General features: G+C 51.0%; 3 protein-coding genes and 1 pseudogene across 4 annotated transcripts; 1 reads left to right on the top strand and 3 right to left on the bottom strand.

The window, feature by feature from the left end:
• Positions 1–15: 15 nt before the first annotated feature.
• Positions 16–3,152, bottom strand: LOC117081097 (annotated as a pseudogene).
• Positions 3,153–6,034: 2,882 nt separating this feature from the next.
• LOC117081096 (ubiquinol-cytochrome-c reductase complex assembly factor 3) lies at positions 6,035–7,177 on the top strand. Its single transcript, XM_033206721.1, has 2 exons — positions 6,035–6,665; positions 6,753–7,177. The coding sequence occupies exons 1-2, from the start codon at positions 6,432–6,434 to the stop codon at positions 6,909–6,911; spliced, it is 393 nt and encodes a 130-aa protein (XP_033062612.1). The 5' UTR covers positions 6,035–6,431; the 3' UTR covers positions 6,912–7,177.
• Positions 7,178–11,542: 4,365 nt separating this feature from the next.
• On the bottom strand, positions 11,543–14,148 carry UBXN1 (UBX domain protein 1). 2 transcript variants are annotated; one of them, XM_033206710.1, is made up of 9 exons: positions 13,903–14,148; positions 13,727–13,780; positions 13,532–13,638; positions 13,377–13,446; positions 12,960–13,151; positions 12,814–12,865; positions 12,551–12,667; positions 11,850–12,042; positions 11,543–11,682 (listed from the first exon to the last, which is right to left on the bottom strand). In XM_033206710.1, the coding sequence occupies exons 1-9, from the start codon at positions 13,959–13,961 to the stop codon at positions 11,633–11,635; spliced, it is 894 nt and encodes a 297-aa protein (XP_033062601.1). In that variant the 5' UTR covers positions 13,962–14,148; the 3' UTR covers positions 11,543–11,632. The 2 variants fall into 2 exon arrangements, with proteins under 2 accessions (XP_033062601.1, XP_033062600.1); XM_033206709.1 differs by having other exon boundaries at positions 11,543–12,042.
• Positions 14,149–22,556: 8,408 nt separating this feature from the next.
• On the bottom strand, positions 22,557–25,557 carry LRRN4CL (LRRN4 C-terminal like). The gene is made up of 2 exons (XM_033206712.1): positions 25,241–25,557; positions 22,557–24,346 (listed from the first exon to the last, which is right to left on the bottom strand). The coding sequence occupies exon 2, from the start codon at positions 24,339–24,341 to the stop codon at positions 23,625–23,627; it is 717 nt and encodes a 238-aa protein (XP_033062603.1). The 5' UTR covers positions 24,342–24,346; positions 25,241–25,557; the 3' UTR covers positions 22,557–23,624.
• Positions 25,558–25,615: the final 58 nt, after the last annotated feature.

Here is a 25,615-nt window from a genome sequence, read left to right as displayed (position 1 = left end):
AGTCCTGGCTTCCACATTTACTAGCTGGGTGCCATATTGCTGAATGTTTCTGTTCCCCAGTTTACTCATCTGCAGAGTGGGAATAATCTGGGGTTACAGAGATTGCATACAATGATGTGTGCAATATTTAGCACAAGATGAATGCTGAAAAGAGAAAGGTACAAGTGGGTCTTTCCCCGGTTTCAACTAACTGGAGCTCCTAAAAGCAGCAGACAGGAACTGAACCCAAACCCCGGCGCCGACTGACTTGTATAATCTAGTGGCCTAAACTGTAAGCCTCATTTTTCTCACCTGTAAAAGGAGATTGTGAGAGGATGGGTATAAGGAGCTTCATAAACCTGGATGAGATGTTTGAGAGGGAGGGAACAATACTCTCAAAGCTATTAGGAGGCAGGAGACAAGAATATTCCACAAAGCCACTTCAACAAACAGAGGAGCCTGTTGCTGAGTCCCAGAAGGGACAGTGGTGGCTTCCAGACACTTTATGTCCTCAAGAATCCAATAAGTTGGCCGGGCGCGGTGGCTCAAGCCTGTAATCCCAGCACTTTGGGAGGCCGAGACGGGCGGATCACGAGGTCAGGAGATCGAGACCATCCTGGCTAACACGGTGAAACCCCGTCTCTACTAAAAAATACAAAAAACTAGCCGGGCGAGGTGGCGGGCGCCTGTAGTCCCAGCTACTCGGGAGGCTGAGGCAGGAGAATGGTGTAAACCCGGGAGGCGGAGCTTGCAGTGAGCTGAGATCCGGCCACTGCACTCCAGCCTGGGCGATAGAGCTAGACTCCGTCTCAAAAAAAAAGAATCCAATAAGCATCTTCATCATCCTGGTCTGCCCCCAGCTAAGTCCAGCATTAGGTGTTCTGTGGGCTCCAAGCCCAGCCTGGGATGGAGGAGAAGGGAGAAAAATATTACTGATATATTATCAAATTACAAAACTGGCTCATTCCTATAATCACAGCACTTTGGGAGGCCAAGGTGGGCAGATTGCTTGAGTCCAAGAGTTTGAGCCCTGGCAATCAAGTGACACCCCTAACTCTATAAAAACCAATTAGTCAGGGATAGTGGCACAGGCATGTAGTTCCAACTACTCAGGAGGCTGAGCTGGGAGGACTGGTTGAGCCCTAGGAGGTTGAAGCTGCAATGGGTCGTGATAAGCTGCTGCACTTATGTGGTATTCTTTGCAATGGGCTGTGATAAGCTGCTGCACTTAATGTGGTATTCTTTGCTTATGAAAATATAGAGCAGCCGGGCGCGGTGGCTCAAGCCTGTAATCCCAGCACTTTGGGAGGCCGAGACGGGCGGATCACGAGGTCAGGAGTTTGAGACCGCCCTGGCTAACACGGTGAAACCCCGTCTCTACTAAAAAAATACAAAAAGCTAGCCGGGCGAGGTGGCTGGCGCCTGTAGTCCCAGCTACTCGGGAGGCTGAGGCAGGAGAATGGCATAAACCCGGGAGGCGGAGCTTGCAGTGAGCTGAGATCCGGCCACTGCACTCCAGCCCGGGCGACAGAGCAAGACTCCGTCTCAAAAAAAAAAAAAAAGAAAATATAGAGCAATTTTATCACTAAGAGCCTAACCTCGTAGCCTCAATTTTCTCATTTATAAAGGGGAAGTACCTTCATTGGGTTTTTCTGAAAATCATGAAGTAAAAGTGTTTAGCATAGTACCTGGCACATAGTAAATGCTCAAAAAAATGTAGCTTCTTGGGAGGCTGAGGCAGGCAGATTTCCTGAGCTCAGGATTTTGAGACCAGTCTGGGCAATACAGTGAAACCCTGTTTCTACTAAAATACAAAAAAAAAATTAGCTGGGCGCGGCATGGTGGCGTGAGCCTCTAGTCCCAGCTACTTGGGAGGCTGAGGCAGGAGAATTCCTTGGATCTGGGAGGCGGAGGTTGCAGTGAGCCGAGATCCCGCCACTACACTGCAATCTGGGCAACAAAGTATGACTCTGTCTTAAAAAAAAAAAAAAAGTAGCTTATTTAACAGTGCACAGACGTGGCGGGGCGCGGTGGCTCATGCCTGTAATCCCGCCCTTTGGGAGGCTGAGGTGGGCGGATCACAAGGTGAGGAGATCGAGACCATCCTGGCTAACACGGTGAAACCCTGTCTCTACTAAAATACAAAAAATTTGTAAAAATACAAAAAAAAAAGTGCCCGGCCAGTCTTGGGGTAATTTTATCTTTTCCCGTAGCAATGTAAGTATCTTGAAAGTACAGATTAAGGCTGGGTGTGGTGGCTCACGCCTGTAGTCCCAGCACTTTGGGAGGCTGACGTGGGATGATCACAAGGTCAGGAGATCGAGACCATCCTGGCTAACACGGTGAAACCCTGTCTCTACTAAAAATACAAAAAATTAGCCAGGCGTGGTGGCGGGTGCCTGTAGTCCCAGCTACTTGGGAGGCTGAGGCAGGAGAATGGCGTGAATCCGGGAGGTGGAGCTTGCAGTGAACCGAGGTGGCGCTACTGCACTCCAGCCTGGGCGACAGAAGGAGACTTGTCTCAAAAAAAAAAAAAAAAAAAAAGTACAGATTAAAGGATGGCACCCATTCTGATACCAGAACTGCTCTCTACAATTGAACTTTGCCAACTGCCTTGACTTTTCTCTCCCACATCTTCACATTTATTGAGCACCAGCGGTGTGCGGCACTGCGGAACGCAGGGGCCATAACTGACTTCCATCTTGGCTCTACCCAGAACATTCAGATCACAGTGGCCCCCTGAATGAGCCACCTGCCTCGCCTGACTCTTCACTTTGGTCTTAGAGGAAGGCCTCAGCATCCTCTTCCTCACCATCAGTGAGCAGCAGCAGCTCCTCATGGGGCCAATGGAGATCCCCACTCTCTTCATTCACCTCAGAGGCTTCCACCACAATAGACAGCAGATGGGACTTTTGAGAGAAATCCTGAACAGGGACAGCAAGGAGGTTGGGCCAAACTGGAAGGTAAGCCAGCTGCCAGACACGGGGTGGGGAAGTATAACCTGAATATACCAGTGACCTTCAACCTTGCCAATTATCTTCTCTGTCCCAGAGAGGGTTGGGCGGCCTGGCACTTTCTGAATGCTGGGAGGAGCCTGGGCTATTTGTAGTCCAAAGCCCATCCTCCTTGCTTCTCCCTGGCACGAGGGCCATGGTGGTGATTCTTAAGAGTGCAAGATGGGCCGGGCGCGGTGGCTCAAGCCTGTAATCCCAGCACTTTGGGAGGCCGAGTCGGGTGGATCACGAGGTCAGGAGATCGAGACCATCCTGGCTAACACGGTGAAACCCCGTCTCTACTAAAAAATACAAAAAACTAGGCCGGGCGCGGTGGCTCAAGCCTGTAATCCCAGCACTTTGGGAGGCCGAGACGGGCGGATCACAAGGTCAGGAGATCGAGACCATCCTGGCTCACACGGTGAAACCCCGTCTCTACTAAAAGATACAAAAAAAAAAAAAAACCTAGCCGGGCGAGGTGGCGGGCGCCTGTAGTCCCAGCTACTCCGGAGGCTGAGGCAGGAGAATGGCGTAAACCCGGGAGGCGGAGCTTGCAGTGAGCTGAGATCCGGCCACTGCACTCCAGTCCGGGCGACAGAGCGAGACTCCGTCTCAAAAAAAAAAAAAAAAAAAAAAAAAAAAAAACTAGGCGGGCGAGGTGGCGGGCGCCTGTAGTCCCAGCTGCTCGGGAGGCTGAGGCAGGAGAATGGCGTGAACCGGGAGGCGGAGCTTGCAGTGAGCCGAGATCCGGCCACAGCACTCCAGCCTGGGCGACAGAGCGAGACTCCGTCTCAAAAAAAAAAAAAAAAGAAAAAAAAAAAAAAGAGTGCAAGATGATTGAACTCAGAGGAGGGTACTCCTGCCCAGTGCATCCCACAAACTGTTCCTTTAATCTTCTTTGGAGCCTGGCGCCTTAAGCATTGACTGTGCTAACTGATTATGGGCTTTCAGGGGAGGGGAAAATGCCCAAGAGATGAGATCAGATCTTTATTTCTACTTACTCCTGGAGACACTGGGATGGCAGCAAGGGTAGGAGACAAGGGCACCTGGATTAAAGCCTGTGGGCCAAGAGTCGTGATAACCAACTGGGAATTTCCTGATTCCTTTGCTTACTGATTTTCCCAACCTGGCATGTTTGTATGTATTTAATGAATATTTATATGGTGTTTACTCTTTGTCAGGAGCTCTTTTAATTGCTTTACATATAACTCATTTAATTCTCCTAAAACTGTGAGACAAGTACTGTTATAAGCTCATTTTCTGATGCAGAAACCAGGGCACAAGAACTTGCCTGTAATCAGTCACACAGCTAAAAGGTGTTTTCTTCTGTAAAGCAGAATTCAGTATGTTAAACGAATCCAGCCTTTTAGTGGTTGAAAACAAAGCAAAACAGCCAGGCACGGTGGCTCACGCCTGTAATCCCAGCACTTTGGGAGGCCCAGGTAGGCGGATCACGAGGTCAGGAGCTCGAGACCAGCCTGACCAACATGGTGAAACCCCGTCTCTACTAACATTACAAAAAATTAGCCGGGCGTGGTAGAGGGCCCCTGTAGTCCCAGCTACTCGGGAGGCTGAGGCAAGAAAATGCCCTGAAACCGGGAGGCGGAGCTTGCAGTGAGCTGAGATCCGGCCACTGCACTCCAGTCCGGGCGACAGAGCGAGACTCCGTCTCAAAAAAAAAAAAAAAAAAAAAAAAAAAACTAGGCGGGCGAGGTGGCGGGCGCCTGTAGTCCCAGCTGCTCGGGAGGCTGAGGCAGGAGAATGGCGTGAACCCGGGAGGCGGAGCTTGCAGTGAGCCGAGATCCGGCCACAGCACTCCAGCCTGGGCGACAGAGCGAGACTCCGTCTCAAAAAAAAAAAAAAGAAAAAAAAAAAAAGAGTGCAAGATGATTGAACTCAGAGGAGGGTACTCCTGCCCAGTGCATCCCACAAACTGTTCCTTTAATCTTCTTTGGAGCCTGGCGCCTTAAGCATTGACTGTGCTAACTGATTATGGGCTTTCAGGGGAGGGGAAAATGCCCAAGAGATGAGATCAGATCTTTATTTCTACTTACTCCCTGGAGACACTGGGATGGCAGCAAGGGTAGGAGACAAGGGCACCTGGATTAAAGCCCTGTGGGCCAAGAGTCGTGATAACCAACTGGGAATTTCCTGATTCCTTTGCTTACTGATTTTCCCAACCTGGCATGTTTGTATGTTATTTAATGAATATTTATATGGTGTTTACTCTTTGTCAGGAGCTCTTTTAATTGCTTTACATATAACTCATTTAATTCTCCTAAAACTGTGAGACAAGTACTGTTATAAGCTCATTTTCTGATGCAGAAACCAGGGCACAAGAACTTGCCTGTAATCAGTCACACAGCTAAAAGGTGTTTTCTTCTGTAAAGCAGAATTCAGTATGTTAAACGAATCCAGCCTTTTAGTGGTTGAAAACAAAGCAAAACAGCCAGGCACGGTGGCTCACGCCTGTAATCCCAGCACTTTGGGAGGCCCAGGTAGGCGGATCACGAGGTCAGGAGCTCGAGACCAGCCTGACCAACATGGTGAAACCCCGTCTCTACTAACATTACAAAAAATTAGCCGGGCGTGGTAGAGGGCCCCTGTAGTCCCAGCTACTCGGGAGGCTGAGGCAAGAAAATGCCCTGAAACCGGGAGGCGGAGCTTGCAGTGAGCCAAGATCCTGCCCCTGTACTCCAGTCTGGGTGACAGAGTGAGACTCCGTCTCAAAAAATAAATAAATAAAAGAAAAGAAAAAAAAGAAAACAAAGCAAAACAAAAAGCAATACCAGCCGGGCGTGGTGGTGCACGTCTGTAATCCCAGCTATTCGGGAAGTTGAGGCAGGAGGATCCCCTGGGCCCTGGAAGTCGAGGCTTCAGTGAACCATGATCGCCACTGCACTCCAACCCTGGGCGACAGAGCGAGACCTTGTGTTCAAAAACAAACAAAACCACGCCCACACACAACAAAACCAAAAAAAGCCCTAGACAATGCCAAGTGTGTACCATAACGAGAAAAGGAACAAGTTGTTTGTAAAATAAATGTTAAAGATAAGTTACTATTACCCATTTCTCCAACCAGTACACTTGACTTGCAGTGTTTGTTCCAGAGTTGAGGGGATGGAGAGGGATGTGTATGTGTGTGGATGACCTCCATTCGCTGTGTTGAAAACGCCCAGGTGACTGCAGGAAACCACAAAGCACAGCTCGGGCCTCTACTGATCGGGAAACGTCGGAAGACAGAAAAATGGGCAATCATAAAACCCACGGCAACCATGAAGACACGGACTCTCCCCCTAGCAATCCCACCCCGGAACTGAGGACACAGGGTGCCCGCGCTCAGCCCTTGGCGCCAGCGCTTCTTGGACACCCTCAACCCCCTCAGCTAAACCTGACATCCCGGTGCTCCGGATTCTAAACGTTTCCTTGGGCGGGTCCTCTCTAGCCGGCCGTTTATCTATGGTTTCTGCTATAGGGCGCTCTAGCCTGCGCGAAGGGGCAGTGAGACCGCGCGGGTACAGCTCGCGGCTGCGACGAACTCCCGTGGGCGCCCTGCTGGTTGTGCAGGCGGCCATGGCGTTCTTGCGGAAAACGCTGATCACAGTCGCATTGCTGGGCGCAGGGGCTGGCGTGGGCCTCGCGCTCCTTGCTGTCGTGACCCCGGGAGAACAGCGGAAGCAGGAAATGCTAAAGGTAGAAGCAACTGGTAATCCCGAGGATGGGTGGGCGGGTGGAGAGCCCCGGACTGGAGCTCCTGCGAACTCCCCTTCCTGCCCTCAGGAGATGGCACTGCAGGACCCGCGGAGCAGGGAGGAGATGGCCAAGACCCAGCAGCTATTGGTGGCCACTCTGCAGGAGGCAGCGACCACGCAGGAGAACGTGACCTGGAGGAAGAACTGGATGGTTAGCGAAGGCGGCGCCGGCGGGAGGTCACCGTGAGACCGGACTTGACCCTGTGGGCGCTGGGACCTTGGCTCGGGCTCAGGAATCCGATGCAGGCTTTATCCTTCGTGGGCCCAGCGGGGAGTCCGGCCGAGATGCCATGCCCAGGACCCTCCAGGGTCCTGTGAGCTACCGTCGGGTGAGCACGTTCCCCCCAAACCCTGGACTTACTGCTTTAAAGTCCGCAAGGCGGGCCAGGGCCGAGACGCGAGTCGGATGTGGTAAACTGAAAGAACCAATAAATCATGTTCCTCCAGCCAGAATGAGCCCTGCAGTCGACACCTACCAATGCTTAGAGACCCGTGGTCGGTGCTGGGGCGCGGCCTGCACCTGCTACCTGTCCCATCCCACCAGAAGCTGATCCCAATAGGTATCCCGACCACATTCTCTTTTTTTTTTTTTTCTTTTTTCTTTTTTTTTTGAGACGGAGTCTCTTTCTGCCACTCAGGCTGGAGTGTGGTGGCACGATCTCGGCCCACTGCAACCTCTGCCTCCCGGGTTCAAGCGATTCTCCTGCCTCAGCTTCCCGAATAGCCGGGATCACAGGCACGCGCCACCACGCCCAGCTAATTTTTGTGTTTTTATTAGAGACAGGGTTTGACCATGTTGGCCAGCCTGGTCTTGAACTCCAGACCCAGGTGATCCACCTGCCTCGAACTCCCAAAGTACTGGGATTACAGGCGTGAACCACCTCGCCCTGCCACGGCCACATTTTCTATTCCTTTTTTTTGAGTTGGAGTCTTGCTCTTGTCGCCCAGGCAGGAGTGCAGTGGCACAATCTTGGCTCACTGCAACCTCCGCCTCCTGGGTTCAAGCTATTATCTTTACTCAGCTTTCCAGGTAGCTGGGATTACAAGCGTCCGCGACCACGCCTGGCTGATATTTGTAGTTTTAGTAGAGGCGGGTTTCACCATGTGGCCAGACTGGTCTGGAACTCCTGACCTCAGGTGATTCGCCCGCCTTGGCCTCCCAAAGTGCTGGGATTACAGGCGTAAGCCACTGCACCCGGCCAACCACATTTTCAAAACAGGTCATGTGGTGTCAGGTTGGAGTGTACTTCCCAGGATAACCGTGGGACATTCCTGAAATCTGAATTATCCTGGAAAATCTTGAAGTAATGGATGCCTACAGAGGACACTCAGGACTCCTGTCCTTGGAGCGAGATTGGAGGGGCATCTAGCACTTAACATATGCCACGGTGCTGTGGCCATTATTTAACCTCTGGTTAATCAAGCTTAGGAGGCTGACTTACTAGGAGTAAAAGGAGTGTGCTTGGAGTCACAGTTCTTGGTTCAACTCCAGCATGTTACAAACCTCAGTCCTGTTGTATGAAAGGTCATAACTACTAAGATAATTGTAAAAAATTAATTTAGAAATGTAAAGTGGTCTCCAATCTCTGAATTCTGGTCAGGATTTATTGGAGTTGCCACTGAGAGGATGAAATAAGTGGGGTCAAAGCCCCACAGCCTAGCCAACCAAGTTGCTCCTTTTTTGTCTATCCTTTGGTTCCCAAGCAAGATTGCAATTGAAAAAAAGGCTGCTGTTATTAAAGTCAGAACACCAAATAAAGTTTTTCTTTCTTTTTTCTTTGAGACAGAGTTTCTCTGTTGTTGCCCAGGCTGGAGTGCAATGGAGCTATCTCAACTCACTGCAACCTCCGCCTCCCAGGTTCAAGCGATTCTCCTGCCTCAGCCTCCCCAGTAGCTGGGACTACAGGAGTGCGCCACTACACCAGGATAATTTTTGTATTTTTAGTAGAGACAGGGTTTCGCCGTGTTGGCCAGGCTGGTCTCAAACTCCTGACATCAGGTTATCTGCCCGCCTCGACCTCCCAAAGTGCTGCAATTACAAGTATGACCCACTGTGCCTGGACCCAAATAAATCTTTCTAACACTGGGGTATAAACCCAGATACGAGCATTGGTGCTCTTTTCAGATCTTTTTTTTTTTTTTTTTTGAGACGGAGTCTTGCTCTGTCGCCCGGGCTGGAGTGCCGTGGCCGGATCTCAGCTCACTGCAAGCTCTGCCTCCCGGGTTTACGCCATTCTCCTGCCTCATCCTCTGGAGTAGCTGAGACTACAGGCGCCCGCCACCTCGCCCGGCTAGTTTTTTTTTTTTTGTATTTTTAGTACAGACGGGGTTTCACCGTGTTAGCCAGGATGGTCTCAATCTCCTAACCTCGTGATCCGCCCGTCTCAGCCTCCCAAAGTGCTGGGATTACAGGCTTGAGCCACCGCGCCCGGCCTTCAGATCTTTACAGAGTAACTGTGTCCTCTCCTCTAGCCCAGGAAGGAGAGAAGGAGTCAGGAACAGTTTGACAGGACACCAGGGTGGGGTGATCAGCAGCTGGAGGGGCTATCATAGAGAAGCTCATCAGTGCTTCTTGGTTGGTTTTAAAAAGCAGAGAGGGCCGGGCGCGGTGGCTCACGCCTGTAATCCCAGCACTTTGGGAGGCCGAGACGGGCGGATCACGAGGTCAGGAGATCGAGACCATCCTGGCTAACACAGTGAAACCCCTTCTCTACTAAAAAAATACAAAAAACTAGCCGGGCGAGGTGGCGGGCGCCTGTAGTCCCAGCTACTCGGGAGGCTGAGGCAGGAGAATGGCGTGAACCTGGGAGGCGGAGCTTGCAGTGAGCTGAGATCTGGCCACTGCACTCCAGCCTGGGCGACAGAGCGAGACTCCGTCTCAGGAAAAAAATAAAAAAAATAAAAAGCAGAGAGAAGCGCCAACATGTGAGACCCTGTATCTACTAAAAATACAAAAATTAGCCGGGTATGGTGGCGCATGCCTGTAGTCTACTCGGGAGGCTGAGGCAGCAGAATCGCTTGAACTCAGGAGGCAGAAGTTACTGTGGGCCGAGATTGTGCCACTGCACTCCAGCCTGGGTGACAGAGCAAGACGTTGTCTCAAAAAAGAAAATAATTACCCTTTTAGCCCAGCATTTTGGGAGGCCGAGACAGGCGGATCTTGAGGTCACAAGTTTGAGACCAGCCTGGCCAACATGGTGAAACCCCATCTCTACTAAAAATACAAAAAATTAGCCAGGTGTGGTGGCACACACCTGCAAACCCAGCTACTAAAGAGGCTGAGTAGGCCGGGCGCGGTGGCTCAAGCCTGTAATCCCAGCACTTTGGGAGGCCGAGACGGGCGGATCACGAGGTCAGGAGATCGAGACCATCCTGGCTAACACGGTGAAACCCTGTCTCTACTAAAAATACAAAAACTAGCTGGGCGAGGTGGCGGGCGCCTGTAGTCCCAGCTACTCGGGAGGCTGAGGCAGGAGAATGGCGTAAACCCGGGAGGCGGAGCTTGCAGTGAGCTGAGATCCGGCCACTGCACTCCAGCCTGGACGACAGAGCGAGACTCCGTCTCAAAAAAAAAAAAAAAAAAAAAAAAGGCTGAGGCAGAATCGCTTGAATCCGGCATACGTTGGTTACAGTGAGCCGAGATCACATCACTGCACTACATCCTGGGAGCTAGAATGAGACTCCACCTCAAATAAGTAAGTAAAATTATCCTTTTAGTAGCTAATGCTTACTGGGGATTTATTAGGTACTAGGTACTATGCTAAAGCATCTTATACCAGCATTATGTAACCCTCACGACAATCCCAAGAAACAGGCACTATTATCCCTATTCTATTAAGAAGCTAGGTTTTGGCCGGGCGGGGTGGCTCAAGCCTGTAATCCCAGCATTCTGGGAGGCCGAGACAGGTGGATCATGAGGTCAGGAGATCGAGACCATCCTGGCTAACACGGTGAAACCCCGTCTCTACTAAAAAATACAAAAAACTATCCAGGCGAGGTGGCAGGCACCTGTAGTCCCAGCTACTTGGGAGGCTGAGGCAGGAGAATGGCGTGAACCCGGGAGACAGAGCCTGCAGTGAGCTGAGATCCGGCCACTGCACTGCAGCCTGGACGATGGAGTGAGACTCCATCTCAAAAAAAAAAAAAAGCTAGGTTTTCTGGGTGAGATGTGAAATAAATGACATCACTAAGGTAGCAAAGCTGAAGGAAAAGTATAAGAAGGATGTTGCTGGCCGGGCACGGTGGCTCAAGCCTGTAATCCCAGCACTTTGGGAGGCTGAGGTGGGCAGATCACAAAGTCAGGAGATTGAGACCATTCTGGCTAACACGGTGAAACCCTGTCTCTACTAAAAATACAAAAAATTAGCTGGGTTTGGTGGTGGGCACCTGTAGTTCCAGCTACTCGGGAGGCTAAGGCAGGAGAATGGCATGAACCTGGGAGACGGAGCTTGCAGTGAGCCAAGATTGCACCACTGATTCCAGCCTGGCCGACAGAGCAAGACTGTCCAAAAAAAAAAAAAAAAAAAAAAAAAAGGCACTCTTGTGTTCTCAATAAATAAATAAATGAAAAAGCAGCAGTTGGGCTTTTATGTTCCGTCTTACCATAGGAGTAAAAGGTGCCATCCAATGTACTCTCCACCCCTTTTAGCACCTCTCCTCAACTTCCCCAGCAGTTAATCAGACCCAGAGATTAGAAACAAGTTTCTTTGTCGGAAACTAAAGATGAGGAAGAAGGTCTGCTACAAATGCATTCCCTTTTAGCCTCTTCCTCTGCCTTGGTTTTTTCCCTCCCAGCCATTCAGGAAGGAGTCAGGCATGTACAGAACTCAGGGTCTATTTATTAGGAAGGAGATGTCAGTGCTTTATCAAAGATGAAGGGGTCACAGAAGGACGATGGGACAAAGGCCCTCAGCTGGGACATTTCTTGGCCACAATGAGAACAGCAGAAGGCACGAGTCCTGAAGATGGAAGAAAACAGGCTTGAACCACAAGGATACTTGGTTTTTGCTCCCAAAATTCCTGGCCTTGCACCATGTTCACAAAACCCCTTCTCTTTGCATCCCTCCTTTTCCCAAGCATGCCTCCCTACTCCCCCATGTCCTAGTTTCTAGTCTTGCAGCCATACCCAGCTCCTGCAGAGGCCGCTCCATGTCAGCTTCTGAGAAGGCCCGTCTGGGGAAGCCACTGAGCAATTGCACAGGGTCCTGGCCTCCTCCTGGTTCCTCCCCACGGTGGAGCTCCACATAGAGCCTCACGGCTGCCAGCTGTTCCCGGGCCCGGAACGTCTGGGTCAGTGAGGTCCCATCTGGCAGCCTGACCTAAAGGGCAGGGGAGATACTCAGTATTGTGGGCATCAAAACTCAATGAGGTGCCCAAGTAAGGCAAAGAACTAAAGCTAGCCCCTCCTTCTTAGATTGAAGCAGCACAACTACTATTTAAAGCACCAAATGAACAGCCACTCAGGCTCTGCTTTACTAAGTGTGAATGATAGACTCCCAGCTCCCTCACAACCTAAGAAAGACAAGGATAAGATTATACAAAAGAATGTGGATAAATACCACATCACCAGATAGCTGCGTAATAAATCAAATAAAAACATGAACAAGTAAAAGGGTAACTGCTGAGTAAGAGGGAGGTATGTGTTTAAATATGACTGGGGCAGGTGAAATTTGATACCTTTCCCAAGAGTAGATAGGATTTCAAAAGTCATTTACAAAGAAGGGAAAGATTTGGCAAAGGGCACATGAACTGAAAACAGCTCTGAAATGGGCACCTTAGCAGGCAACAAAAGGGGTCCCAGGAGGAAGATAGGAATCAGATCAGCACCTGTATGCGACACTGGTCATACTCCCGCTTGCTGGGAGGCTCCTGGCTGGGAGAAGAGGGAACAGGACCTGGCTCTGGTGCTGGTGGGGGTGGCTGAGAGCCCACACTGCTACCATACTAAAGGGCAAAGCAAAACACTCAATCAGGTACTCACCCACCCTCAGGTGAAACACATCATGTAAGCCCAAGATTTCCCTCTGAAGCTGGAAAAGATTTACTAACCTGCCCACTCCATTACCCGTGGCGTCTTCTCAATCACCTACCTTCTTGGCTCTCTCTGCTTTGTCCCTCTCGATCTTTTCTCTAACTCTTTGTCTGGAATGTAGACAAGAGGAAATTAGGTCAGACATCAACAAAGCAAATCTTGATTTCTTTCTCATCTGCTATCCATCATCTCCATTGCCTAGACCTGGCTGCTAACTCCTCGGCCTTTTCCCTCCGCCTCTCCTCTGCAGCCCGGCGCATCTCATCTTCCTGTAGCCGCTGTCGTGCTGCTGACAACTCTTGCCCTTGTCTCCTGCGCTGCCGTTCGCGTTCCAATGCCTCCCGTTCCTCTCTCTCTTCACGCTCCCGCTGCTTCTGGGCCACCAGCTCCAACATCCTGTGTTGCCAAGAGAAAACAGCTCAAGAGAAATGGACAGAGTGAGAAGGCGCAAAGTTTACCATAAACAAAATTAGGCGACATATATCCCAAAGTAGATTAAAGAAAAGGAAAAGAAAATGCCAAGAAAGAGGAAATGTGGAAAGGTCAAGGTTCTTTGATCAGATGTGTACCGGGGCGAGGTGGAAGACGACCCTCAGAGATGTGAGACTGTTCTTACTGTACCTCTTAGTCTGTTCCTGTCTTTCCTCTTCACTCAAAACGGGTTTGCCTTCTCCGGCAGCAGAACCAGATCCTACAAACAAACAATCGGTATAATTATCCCTTCAGATTCTCCTCGGACCCTCCTGAATAATCACACGGTGTCCCTCAGTCAGGACCTTCAAGGCCGCCTTGCTCTGAGGAAGTGGGCTCCCGTCCCAGGATATGTCCAAGGGGGGTCTCTAGAGGCTCGTCCACATCGGGGTCGTCTTCGTGCTCCATCAGCCTGGCAGGGAAAGTCGGCGGGGAGGTTAGCTCTGAGGCTGCCCCTTCCGCTAGTCCCCAGTTCTCCGCCACCCAGGACGAGCGCTCACCAGTCCATCGCAGCCTCGATGCCCTGGTTCCCTGTGAGGGCCAGAGCCTTCTCCCTGGGGGCAGAAACACCATGAATAGCGCCCACGAGCCATGGTGACCGTCAGGCTGACGAAAAAGGCCGGGACAGGTCCGCGGCCCCCCACCCTCGCAGGCCGCGGTTGGGGAACTCTCTTACGCGCGTCCCCTGGGGAAGCCCATCTCGATGAGACTCTCAAGAGCCGTCAGCTCCGCCATGGCGCCGATACCGCCGCTTCCGCGGGGACCTGGTATGTGACGAGAAGGGGGGCGGGAAGGGTCAGCGCGAGGCAACCCGCCCTCGACGCCCGCGGACGGGCGCTCGCTCTCACCCGGCTCTATAGCAGCCAGGGACACCGACGAGAAGAAAGCCGAGGGGAAGCGGAAGTACCGGATCTGTTTGGGTCACGTGGGGGCGGACGTCGACGGGTGCCGCTGAGAACCAGAAAACTTCTGGCCCTGCTGCCAGGACTTTATGTGGGCGGGAACAGGGAGGCAACCCACCAAGCCAAGGCTCCTGGCTGCTGTGGGGAAGAAAGCTGGTGCGGCTCTGAAACCCGTGGGCGGAATGAAGCCAGTTCCCGGAACTTCATCCTGCCTCACCCTCCTTAGAAATTAGAAGGAATGGCCGGGCGCGGTGGCTCAAGCCTGTAATCCCAGCACTTTGGGAGGCCGAGACGGGCGGATCACGAGGTCAGGAGATCGAGACCATCCTGACTAACACTGTGAAACCCCGTCTCTACTAAAAATACAAAAAACTAGCCGGGCAAGGTGGCAGGCGCCTGTAGTCCCAGCTACTCGGGAGGCTGAGGCAGGAGAATGGTGTGAACCCGGGAGGCGGAGCTTGCAGTGAGCTGAGATCCGGCCACTGCACTCCAGCCCGGGTGACAGAGCGAGACTCCGTCTCAAAAAAAAAAAAAAAAAAAAAAAAAAAAAGAAATTAGAAGGAATATGGTCCCTTAGCGCAACGCTTTGGGAAGTTCTTTGGCAAGGAGCCGAAGAAATGTACTTGCTCTTTGGTCCGCTCATTCTCTCTGGGGAATTGAGCCATCCTCTGCCTGACTGCCAAAGGGATCTTTGCGAAACACAATGATCTAATCCTGTCTTCACCTCCCTGCTTAAAACTCCGTGACACTTCCACCATCTAGGACAACTTACTCTTTTTTTTTTTTTGAGATGGAGTTTCACTCTTGTTGCTCAGGCTGGAGTGCCGTAGCGCAATGGCGCGATCTCGGCTCACTGCAGCCTCCGCCTCCCGGATTCAAGCAGTTCTCCTGTCTCAGCCTCCCGGATACCTACCTGAAATAACAGGCGCCTACCACCACGCCCAGCTAATTTTTTTTTTTTTTTTTTTTTTTTTTGAGAGGGACTCTCGCTCTGTCGTCCAGGCTAGAGTGCAGTGGTGCGATCTCGGCTCACTGCAACCTCCGCCTTCTGGGTGCATGCGATTCTCCTGCCACAGCCTCCTGAGTAGCTGGGATTTCAGGTGCCTGCTACCATGCCCAGCTAATTTTTGTATTTTCAGTAGAGACGGGGTTTCACCATGTTGGTCAGGCTGGTCTTGAACTCCTGACCTCAAGTGATCCACCTGCCTCGGCCTCCCAAAGTGCTGGGATTACAGGCGTGAGCCAAAGAGGCTAACTATTTTTGTATTTTTAGTAGAGATGGGGTTTCTCCATATTAGTCAGGCTGTATGATCCGCCCACCTCTGCCTCCCAAAGTGCTGGGATTATGGGCATGAACCACCACGCCCAGCTGTTTTTGTTTTTGAGACAGGATCCGGCTCTGTCGCCCAGGCTGGAGTGCAGTGGTGCAATCTTGGCTCACTGCAACCTCAGCCTCCTAGGCTCAAGCCATCCTCCCATCTCAGCCTCCCACCTCAGCTGGGACTACAGGCACATGCCACCACACCTGGCTAATTTTTCTTTTCTTTTCTCTCTCTTTTTTTTTTTTTTTTTTTTTGAGACAAAGTCTCACTCTGTAGCCCAGGCTGGAGTGCAGGGGCACAATCTCAGCTCACTGCAACCTCAGCCCACCCCGAGTTCAAGCGATTCTCCTGCCTCAGCCTCCCGAGTAGCTGGAATTATAAGCACCCACCACCATGCCTGGCTAATTTTTGTATTTTTTAGTAGAGAGGGGTTTCATCATGTTGGCCAGGCTAATCTCAAACTCCTCACCTCAGGTGATCCACCTGCCTCAGCCTTCCAAAGTGCTGGGATTACAGGCGTGAGCCACTGCGCCCGGCCTGCTAGAGACTTTTGTATGATTAATCCATATTTAATCATCACAACAATCCCTATGATGTAGAAACTATTTTTAGTCACAAAAAAAACAGACTCTAGGTCAGGCATGGTGGCTCATGTCTGTAATCCTAGCACTTTGGGAGGCCAGGGCGGGTGGATTACCTGAAGTCAGGGATTCGAGTCCAGCCTGACCAACATGGTGAAACCCCATCTCTGCTTAAAAAAATTTAAAAATTAGCTGGGCATAGTTGCAGGTGCCTGTAATCCCAGCTACTCAGGAGGCTGAGGCAGAAGAATTGCTTGAACCGAGGAGGCGGAGGTTGCAGTGACCCGAGATCGTGCCATTACACTCCAGCCTGAGCAACAAGAGTGAAACTCTGTCTCAAGAAAAAAAAAAAAAAATACAGAGTCAGAAAGATGGTTTTGTTTGGCTGGGCGCGGTGGCTCACGCCTGTAATCCCAGCACCTTGGGAGGCTGAGGCGGGCAGATAACAAGGTCAGGAGTTCAAGACCATCCTGGCTAACATGGTGAAACCCCATCTCTACTAAAAATACAAAAAATTAGCCAGGCGTGGTGGCACACACCTGTAGTCCCAGCTACTTGGGAGGCTGAGGTAGGAGAACCACTTGAACCCGGGAGGCAAGGTTGCAGTGAACCGAGATTGTGCCATTGCATTCCAGCCTGGTGACAGAGTGACAGGCTATCTCAAAAAATAAAAGAAAAGGTGGTTTTTCTTTTTGAGACAAGGTCTGGCTTTATTGCCCAGGCTGGAGAGGGGTGGCACAATCTTGGTTCACTGCAACCTCCTTCTCCTAGGCTCAAGCCATCGTTTCACCTCAGCCTCCCAAGTAGCATGTACCACGCCTGGCTAACTTTTGCATTTTTATTATAGTAGAGGTAGGGTTCCGCCATGTTGCCCAGGCTGGTCTCGAACTTGCGAGCTCAAGCCAACCCCGTCTTGGCCTTCCCAAGTGCTGGAATTACAGGCGTGAGCCACGATGCCCAGCCAAGATGAGATAATTTACCTAAAGTCGCAAAGTAAATAACAAAGCTAGGATTCAACCCAAGGCAGTGTGTGTTCTCTAAACCACTATGCTATGTTGCCTCTGCACGGTAGAGTGACAAGCCCAGGCTTTATTTTTTTATTTTATTTATTTAATTTATTTTTTGAGACAAGAGTCTCCATCTCAAAAAATGAAATAAATAAATAGTAATAATAATGATATAGTATGACCTCTCATTATTTGTAAATAAATGAACACTAAGGAAGGCCAGGCACAGTGGCTCATGCCTATAATCCCAGCACTTTGGGAGGCTGAGGCAGGCAGATCACTAGGTCAGGAGATCGAGACCATCCTGGCTAACATGGTGAAACCCCATCTCTACTAAAAATACAAAAAATTAGCCGGGCGTGGTGGCGGGTGCCTGCAGTCCCAACTACTCGGGAGGCTGAGGCAGGAGAATGGCGTGAACCCAGGAGGTGGAGCTTGCAGTGAGCCAAGATTGTGCCATTGCACTCCAACCTGGGCAACAGAGCAAGACTCTGTCTCAAAATAAATAAATAAATAAATGTCTGGGTGCTGTGGCTCACACCTCTAATCCCAGCACGTTGGGAGGCAGAGACGGGCGGATCACGAAGTCAGGAGATCGAGACCATCCTGGCTAACACGGTGAAACCTCATCTCTACTGAAAATACAAAAAATTAGCCGGGCCTGGTGGCGGGAGTCTGTAGTCCCAGCTACTCGAGAGGCTGAGGCAGGAGAATGGCATGAACCCAGGAGGCAGAGCTTGCAGTGAGCGGAGATGGTGCCATTGCACTCCAGCCTGGGCGACAGAGCGAGAGTCCGTCTCAAAAAAAATAATAATAAATTAAGTAATTAATGAACGCTGAGGAAATACAGGAATCAAGTGAAAGGCACAGGGACAAAAGAGAAAAAAAGAAAAACTAAAAATAAAAGGCACAGGTTATTCACTACAGTGTTATATAACAAGTGTATTCTGGATAACATATGTATTCTTTTTTTTGTTTTTAAAGACGGAGTCTCACTCATTGCCGAAGCTGCAGTGCTCACTGCAACCTCTGCCTCCCGGGTTCAAGCGATTCTTCTGCTTCAGCCTCCTGAGTAGCTGGGATTACAGGTGCCCACCACCACGCCCAGGTATTTTTTGTATTTTTAGTAGAAATGATGGCCGGGCGCGGTGGCTGAAGCCTGTAATCCCAGCACTTTGGGAGGCCGAGGTGGGTGGATCACGAGGTCAGGAGATCAAGACCATCCTGGCTAACATGGTGAAACCCCATCTCTACTAAAAATACAAAAAACTAGCCAGGCGTGGTGGCGGGCGCCTGTAATCCCAGCTACTCAGAGGCTGAGGCCGAAGAATGGCGTGAACCCGGGAGGCAAAGCTTGCAGTGAGCCGAGATTGCGCCACTGCACTCCAGCCTGGGCGACACAGCGAGACTCCGTCTCAAAAAAAAAAAAAAAGGAAATGAGGTTTCACCATGTTGGCCAGGCTGGTCTCGAACACCTGACCTCAAGTGATCTGCCCACTTTGGCCTCCCAAAGTCCTGGGATCACAGGTGTAAGCCACCAAGCCCAGCCAGGATAACATAGTATTCTAAATTTATTCTAGAGGTTTGATAATGAATAATTTTTTTTTTTTTTTTTGAGATGGAGTCTCACTCCGTATCCCAGGCTGGAGTGCAGTGGCATGGTGTTGGCTCATTGCAACCTCCGCCTTCTGGGTTCAAGCAATTAGTCTCAGCCTCTCAAGTAGCTGAGACTATAGGTACCTGCCACCATGCCCGGCTAATTTTTATATTTTAGTAGAGATAGGGTTTCATCTTGTTGGTCAGGCTGGTCTCAAACTCCTGACCTCAGGTGATCCAGCCACTTCAGCCTCCCAAAGTGCTGGGTTACAGGCACGAGCCACTGTGCCTGGCCTTTTTTTTTTTTTTTTTTTTTTTTGAGACACAGTTTCACACTTGTTGGCCAGGCTGGAGTGCAATAGTGTGATCTAGGCTCACTGAAACTTCCGCCTTCCGGGTTCAAGCGATTCATACTCAGCCTCCCGAGTAGCTGGGATTATAGGCATGCACCACCACGCCCAGCTAATTTTGTTTGTTTGTTTGTTTGTTTGTTTGAGACGGAGTCTTGCTCTGTCACCCAGGCTGGAGTGCAGTGGCCGGATCTCAGCTCACTGCAAGCTCTGCCTTCCAGGTTTACACCATTCTCCTGCCTTAGCCTCCTGAGTAGCTGGGACTACAGGCCCCCGCCACCTCGCCTGGCTAGTTTTCTTGTATTTTTTTTTTTTCAGTAGAGACGGAGTTTCACCGGGTTAGCCAGGATGGTCTCGATCTCCTGACCTCGTGATCCGCCCATCTCGGCCTCCCAAAGTGCTTGGATTACAGGCTTGAGCCACCGCGCCCGGCCTGCTAATTTTGTATTTTTAGTAGAGACGGGGTTTCTCCATGTTGGTCAGGCTTGTCTTGAGCTCCCGACCTCAGGTGATCCACCCACCTCATCCTCCCAAAGTGCTGAGATTACAGGCATGAGCCACTGCACCCGTCCTGATTTTTAAATTTTTTGTAGAGTTAAGGTTTCAATATTTAGCCCAAGCTAGTTTTGAACCCCTGGTCTCAAGCCATCCTCTTATCTTAACCTCCCAAAGTGTTGGGTACAGGCATAAGCCGCTGCACTGGGCCATGTTATTCAGTATTAATTGAAATTTGTATTTGTTACTTTTATATTTTTTAATTTTTATTTATTTATTTCCTTTTTTTGAGACGGAGTCTTGCTCTGTCTTCCAGGCTGGAGTGCTGTGGCGTGATCTTCGCTCATTGTAACCTCTGCCTCCCTGGTTTAAGTGATTCTCCTGCCTCAGCCTCCCGAGTAGCTGGGATTACAGGTACGTGCTATCATGCCCAGCTAATTTTTGTGTTTTTAGTAAAGGCGGGGTTTCACCTTGTTTGCCAGGCTGGTCTTGAACTCCTGACATCAGGTGATCTGCCCTCCTCAGCTTCCTCCTCGGCTTCCCAAATTACTGGGATTACAGATGTGTGCCACTGTGCCTGCCTTATGTGTTACTTTTTTTTTTTTTGAGATGGAGTCTCGCTACGCCACCCAGGTTGGAGTGCAGTGGCGTGATCTTGGCTCACTGCAACGTCCGCCTCCCAGGTTCAAACGATTCTCCTGCCTCAGCCTCCGGAGTAGCTGGGATTACAGGCACGCGCCACCAAGCCCGGCTGATTTTTTTGTATTTGTAGTAGAGACAGGGTTTCGCCATGTTAGCCAGGATGGTCTCCATCTCCTCACCTCGTGATCCGCCCACCTCAGCCTCCCAAAGTGCTGGGATTACAGGCGTGAGCCACCGCACCCATCCCATGTGTTACTTTTTTTTTTTTTTTTTTTTGAGGCGGAGTCTTGCTCTGTCGCCCAGGCTGGAGTGCAGTGGCCAGATCTCAGCTCACTGCAAGCTCCGCCTCCCGGATTTACGCCATTCTCCTGCCTCAGCCTCCCAAGTAGCTGGGACTATAGGCGCCCGCCACCTCGCCCGGCTAGTTTTTGTATTTTTAGTAGAGACGAGGTTTCACCGTGTTAGCCAGGATGGTCTCGATCTCCTGACCTAGTGATCCACCCGTCTCGGCCTCCCAAAGTGCTGGGATTACAGGCTTGAGCCACCGCGCCCGGCCCATGTGTTACTTTTATAATTAGAAAAAAATTATAATGGCCTGTAATCCCAGCACTTTGGGAGGCGAAGGGGGGTGAATCATTTGAGCCCAGGAGTTCAAGTCCAGCCTGGGCAAAATAGTGAGACCTCCCCCCACGTCTCTATAAAATATATACATATATATATAATTTAAAAAGGTATACGGCCGGGCGCGGTGGCTGAAGCCTGTAATCCCAGCACTTTGGGAGGCCGAGACGGGCGGATCACGAGGTCGGGAGATCGAGACCATCCTGGCTAACACGGTGAAACCCCGTCTCTACTAAAAAAATACAAAAAATTAGCCGGGCGAGATGGCGGGCGCCTGTAGTCCCAGCTACTCGGGAGGCTGAGGCGAGAGAATGGCGTAAACCCGGGAGGCGGAGCTTGCAGTGAGCTGAGATCCGGCCACTGCACTCCAGCCTGGGCGACAGAGCGAGACTCCGTCTCAAAAAAAAAAAAAAAAAAAAAAAAAAGGTATAATATCCACACAGGCTGGGTGCAGTGGCTCAAGCCTGTAATCCCAGCACTTTGGGAGGCCGAGACGGGCAGATCACGAGGTCAGGAGACCGAGACCATCCTGGCTAACACGGTGAAACCCCGTCTCTACTAAAAAAATACAAAAAACTAGCTGGGCGTGGTGGCGGGTGCCTGTAGTTCCAGCTACTCGGGAGGCTGAGGCAGGAGAATGGCATAAACCCGGGAGGCGTAGCTTGCAGTGAGCTGAGATCAGCCACTGCACTCCAGCCTGGGTGACAGAGCGAGACTCCGTCTCAAAAAATAAATAAATAAATAAAATAATAATAATAGCCACACGGGGCCGGGCGCGGTGGCTCAAGCCTGTAATCCCAGCACTTTGGGAGGCCGAGACGGGCGGATCACGAGGTCAGGAGATCGAGACCATCCTGGCTAACACGGTGAAACCCCGTCTCTATTAAAAATACAAAAACTAGCCGGGCGAGGTGGCGGCGCCTGTAATCCCAGCTACTCTGGAGGCTGAGGCAGGAGAATGGCGGGAACCCGGGGGGCGGAGCTTGCAGTGAGCTGAGATCCGGCCACTGCACTCCAGCCTGGGCGACAGAGCGAGACTCCGTCTCAAAAAAAAAAAAAAAAAAAAAAAAAATAGCCACACAGGTGAGGATTATACTGTGTAGTAACACAATACAGACTTTTCTACATTCACTTAATTAAAAAAAAATTCAAGGCCAGGCACGGTGGCTCAGGCCTGTAATTCCAACATTTTGGGAGGCCGAGGCGGGCAGATCACAAGGTCAAGAGATCGAGACCATCCTGGCCAACATGGTGAAACCCCGACTCTACTAAAAAAAAAAATACAAAAATTAGCTGGGCGTGGTGATGCGCGCCTGTAGTCCTAGCTACTTGGGAGGCTAAGGCAGGAGAATCGGTTGAACCTGGGCAGCGGAATTTGCAGTGAGCCGAGGTCGTGCCACTGCACTCCAGCCTGGGTGACAGAAGTATGTATACTACTCTGAAAAGTGGATGTGGCCGGGCGTGGTGGCTCAAGCCTGTAATCCCAGCACTTTGGGAGGCCGAGACGGGCGGATCACGAGGTCAGGAGATCGAGACCATCCTGGTTAACACGGTGAAACCCCGTCTCTACTAAAAAATATAAAAAATTAGCCGGGCGAGGTGGCGGGCGCCTGTAGTCCCAGCTACTCGGAGGCTGAGGCAGGAGAATGGCGTGAACCCGGGAGGCGGAGCTTGCAGTGAGCTGAGATCCGGCCACAGCACTCTAGCCTGGGCGACAGAGCGAGACTCCGTCTCAAAAAAAAAAAAAAAAAAAAAAGAAGAAAAGTGGATGTGTGGACAGTGATTTGAAAAGAATCGTAAACAATAAACATTACTTCCTTTTAAAGGTCCTTTAATGTTTTTACAGTGGATATGCAATAAATACAAATGGAGGGAAAAAAGGGATGAGAAATTCCTTGGTATTACTGTAGTTTTTGTTTTGTTCTACCTAGCAAGAATATAAATTTATTCTTAAAATCCCACTGAAGACACTCATTGACAGAGCTGTTTTGAGGGTGCATGATATGGATCAACTAACTACAAGCAATGGGCCAGTGACCTGATTTGTAAGGCCCACGGACTAAGAACGATTTTACATCTTTAAAGAAGGGTGTCTGCGTGGGCACCGTGGCTCACGCCTGTAATCCCAGCACTTTGGGAGGCCAAGGTGGGTGGTGTACCTGAGGTCAGGAGTTTGAGACCAGGCTGAGCAACATGGTGAAAACCCATCTCTACTAAAAAAAAATACAATAGTTAGCCGGGCATGGTCGTGGGCACCTGTAACCCCAACTACTTAGGATGCTGAGGCGGGAGAATCACTTGAACACAGGAGGTGAAGGTTGCAGTGAGCCGATATATATCGCGTCATTGCACTCCAGCCTGTGTGACAGAGGGAGACTCCTTCTCAAAAAACAACAAAACAAAACACAAGGGCGTCTGGCTGCGTTGCCCTGGCTGGACTGGACTCAAACTCCTGGGCTCAAGAGATCCTCCCATTTCAGCTTCCGGAGTAGCTGCTACTATAGGTTCGCATTACTATGTCGGGTGGTTTTTCCTTTTTAAATGGTTACAAAGGTCACATAAATACCCACATAATAATATTCTCCATTTTATCCTCTTAAACCCAAAGGTTACATTATTTACTAGCTGACCGTTTAAAAAAATAATTGGGGGCCCCTTTCTATTCTTTCCCAGACCTCAGCCAGGAAACAAAGCGCCAAGTCCCAGACCTAAACAAGCACTCAGCCCAGAGAACCATGACTCTGCTGTGGCTCTAGAGCCTGGGGCTGGCTCCCATCTCGCCGTCCAGCCCTCCCTGGAGGCAGCGGGTTCCCCTCTTTCCAGGCGCCGGGCTGAGCGCCCCAGGTGGGGCTAGCTGTGCCCAAGATGCCCCCAGGCCCCTTTCAGAGCGCCCCTGCGGCTCGGGCGACGGCTCGGCGCGGGCAGCCCCAGCGATCGCGTAGGCAGAAGTGCCACACCAGGGCGGCACAGCTCAGCAGGGCCAGGGCCGTGCCCACCCCGACGGCGGCGTGGACCAGAGTGCGGGGGTTGGGCGGCACCGTAAAGCGGCTGCAAGGCCCGAAGGCAGGGATGTCAGCCCCCTCGAGGCCCTCTCTTCCAGCCTCAGGCAGGCGGCTTGCCCCAGCCTCGTTAACGGCCACCACACAAACGACATAAACGCCCCCTGGCTTCAGCCCCTTCAGTTCGGCTCTGCGGACCGTAGCGTTCAGCGGGGGGCCCTTCTGCGCAGCCTCGCTGCGGTCCCAAAGCAGCAGCCAGTAGTGGAGGACGGGGGAGAAGGGGGCACACCAGTGGACCACTGCGCGGCCCTCTTCGGCCACAATGCTCACTTCTCCCATGCGCGGCGGGTCGGGCGGCTGGGCAGGGCTGGAGAGTCCTGGGCACAGGCAGGCCGCCGGCCCGGCCCTCTGTAGCTCCTTGCAGGGCACCTGCAGGTGTCGGCAGTGGTCATAGTCGCAGGGGACAGCCGGAAAAGGCGGCCACGCCGTCTCAGTCTCATCTTCTTCCTCTTCTACAAAGTCTTGAGGGGCCAAGGGCTGAGCTCTGGGAACCAAGAAGATCACGGCCAGGAGCCACAGAAGGCAGGGAGAGCCCAGCATGGAGACTGGAAGGGAAGGGTTGGATAGATAAAGCCTGTTCAACCCGAAAGCCTGCCATGTCCTCTGTCTGGACACAATCTCTGGAGACAGGAAAATGCAACTGGGGACCAGAAGAGGAAAGAGGTTGGAATGAGGCAGACACACTTATTTATCAACCAACTTCTGAGTCCAGGCTATGTGCTTGGTTTCAGACAAAAAAGAAAACATGGTCTGACACATGAGACAGATGCATGATCAGCATGTGTTAAGTATTAGAAACAGTTAATAAAGTGCTGGGGGAGAGGAGGAAATGATTTACTTAGCCCAGGGAAGAACGGTAGGATATTTACTAGCTGCCACCCAGAGAAAAGATCTAAGCCAAACAAGTAACAAAGCTGGGCCCCTAGGCTAATGCCTATAATCCCAACACTTTGGGGAGGTCAAGGCAAGAGGATTGCTTGAGGCCAGGATTCCAAAACAGCTGGGGCAACACAGACCCCATCTCTACAAAAAAAGTATTTAAAAATTAAATATTAAGAAATTTTAAAATATTAAAAATATAGTCCACATGCCCGTGGTCCCAGCTACTCAGGAGGATCACTTGAGCCCAGGAGTTCAAGGCTGCAGTGAACCATGATCACCCCACAGCACTCCAGCCTGGGTGACAGAGTGAGACCTCAACTCAACAAAAACATGTATCTGTCAGTGACACAGGCAAAAACCCAGAAATGAGACAGAAGTGAGAAAACACAACAGTAGGGAGAAATATTGTAAGCACAGCCGCATTTTTTTTAAACAAGAGAAAAAAATAGGGACGCTGGAATCCTCCCTCCCCACCTGCTATCTGTGCAAATCCTGTCCAAGGAGTCCTGGCCCCTGCCTGCCCTCCTCCTCCTCTCTGGCCCATAGCAGCTCCTCACCAGTGGGTAGGCCTTGATGCAGCGGGAATCCACCAGCCGATGTCTGTGGGTGTTAAGCTGAGGGATCCCCAAGATCTCAGGCTGTGCTGTCAGGTTGTATCTTCAACTTCAATGCTGTTTGGCTGGAAGCTTTTATAACCTTCGACTGTGATGTCACCACCTAGCTCCCCTCCTCCTCCCCCCACCTCCCTGGTGATTGCCAAAAAAGAGGGCTGCTCCCTTCAGAGGGACCGAGTCACGAGGCCAGGGATGGGGAAAACCACATGCAATGGTTTCAGCTGGAGCCCAGGATGCCTGGGTTCTGGAGGGGAGTGGAATGTGGAAAGCAGCCAGGCGCTTAGAATCCGAAGCCTGAAGTCATACGAAGGGATGGGG

This window comes from Trachypithecus francoisi, unplaced genomic scaffold (genome assembly GCF_009764315.1).
Source record: "Trachypithecus francoisi isolate TF-2019V2 unplaced genomic scaffold, Tfra_2.0 Lachesis_group8, whole genome shotgun sequence".
Lineage (NCBI taxonomy): Eukaryota > Metazoa > Chordata > Mammalia > Primates > Cercopithecidae > Trachypithecus > Trachypithecus francoisi.
Note: the sequence above shows the minus strand (reverse complement) of the source record. Positions and strands in the feature narration are given on the sequence as shown.

What these genes read in the sequence shown, in the direction of transcription:
- LOC117081096 (XM_033206721.1), top strand. Translation starts at nt 6,432, where the DNA reads ATGGTTTCTGCTATAGGGCGCTCTAGCCTGCGCGAAGGGGCAGTGAGA. An exon ending in GGAAGCAGGAAATGCTAAAG is followed by an intron (nt 6,666 to 6,752) that starts GTAGAAGCAACT and finishes TCCTGCCCTCAG; the next exon opens with GAGATGGCACTGCAGGACCC.
- LRRN4CL (XM_033206712.1), bottom strand. Translation starts at nt 24,341, where the DNA reads ATGCTGGGCTCTCCCTGCCTTCTGTGGCTCCTGGCCGTGATCTTCTTG.
- UBXN1 (XM_033206709.1), bottom strand. Translation starts at nt 13,961, where the DNA reads ATGGCGGAGCTGACGGCTCTTGAGAGTCTCATCGAGATGGGCTTCCCC. An exon ending in AGACAGGAACAGACTAAGAG is followed by an intron (nt 13,152 to 13,376) that starts GTACAGTAAGAA and finishes TTGGCAACACAG; the next exon opens with GATGTTGGAGCTGGTGGCCC. An exon ending in GCCGAGGAGTTAGCAGCCAG is followed by an intron (nt 12,866 to 12,959) that starts GTCTAGGCAATG and finishes TCTACATTCCAG; the next exon opens with ACAAAGAGTTAGAGAAAAGA.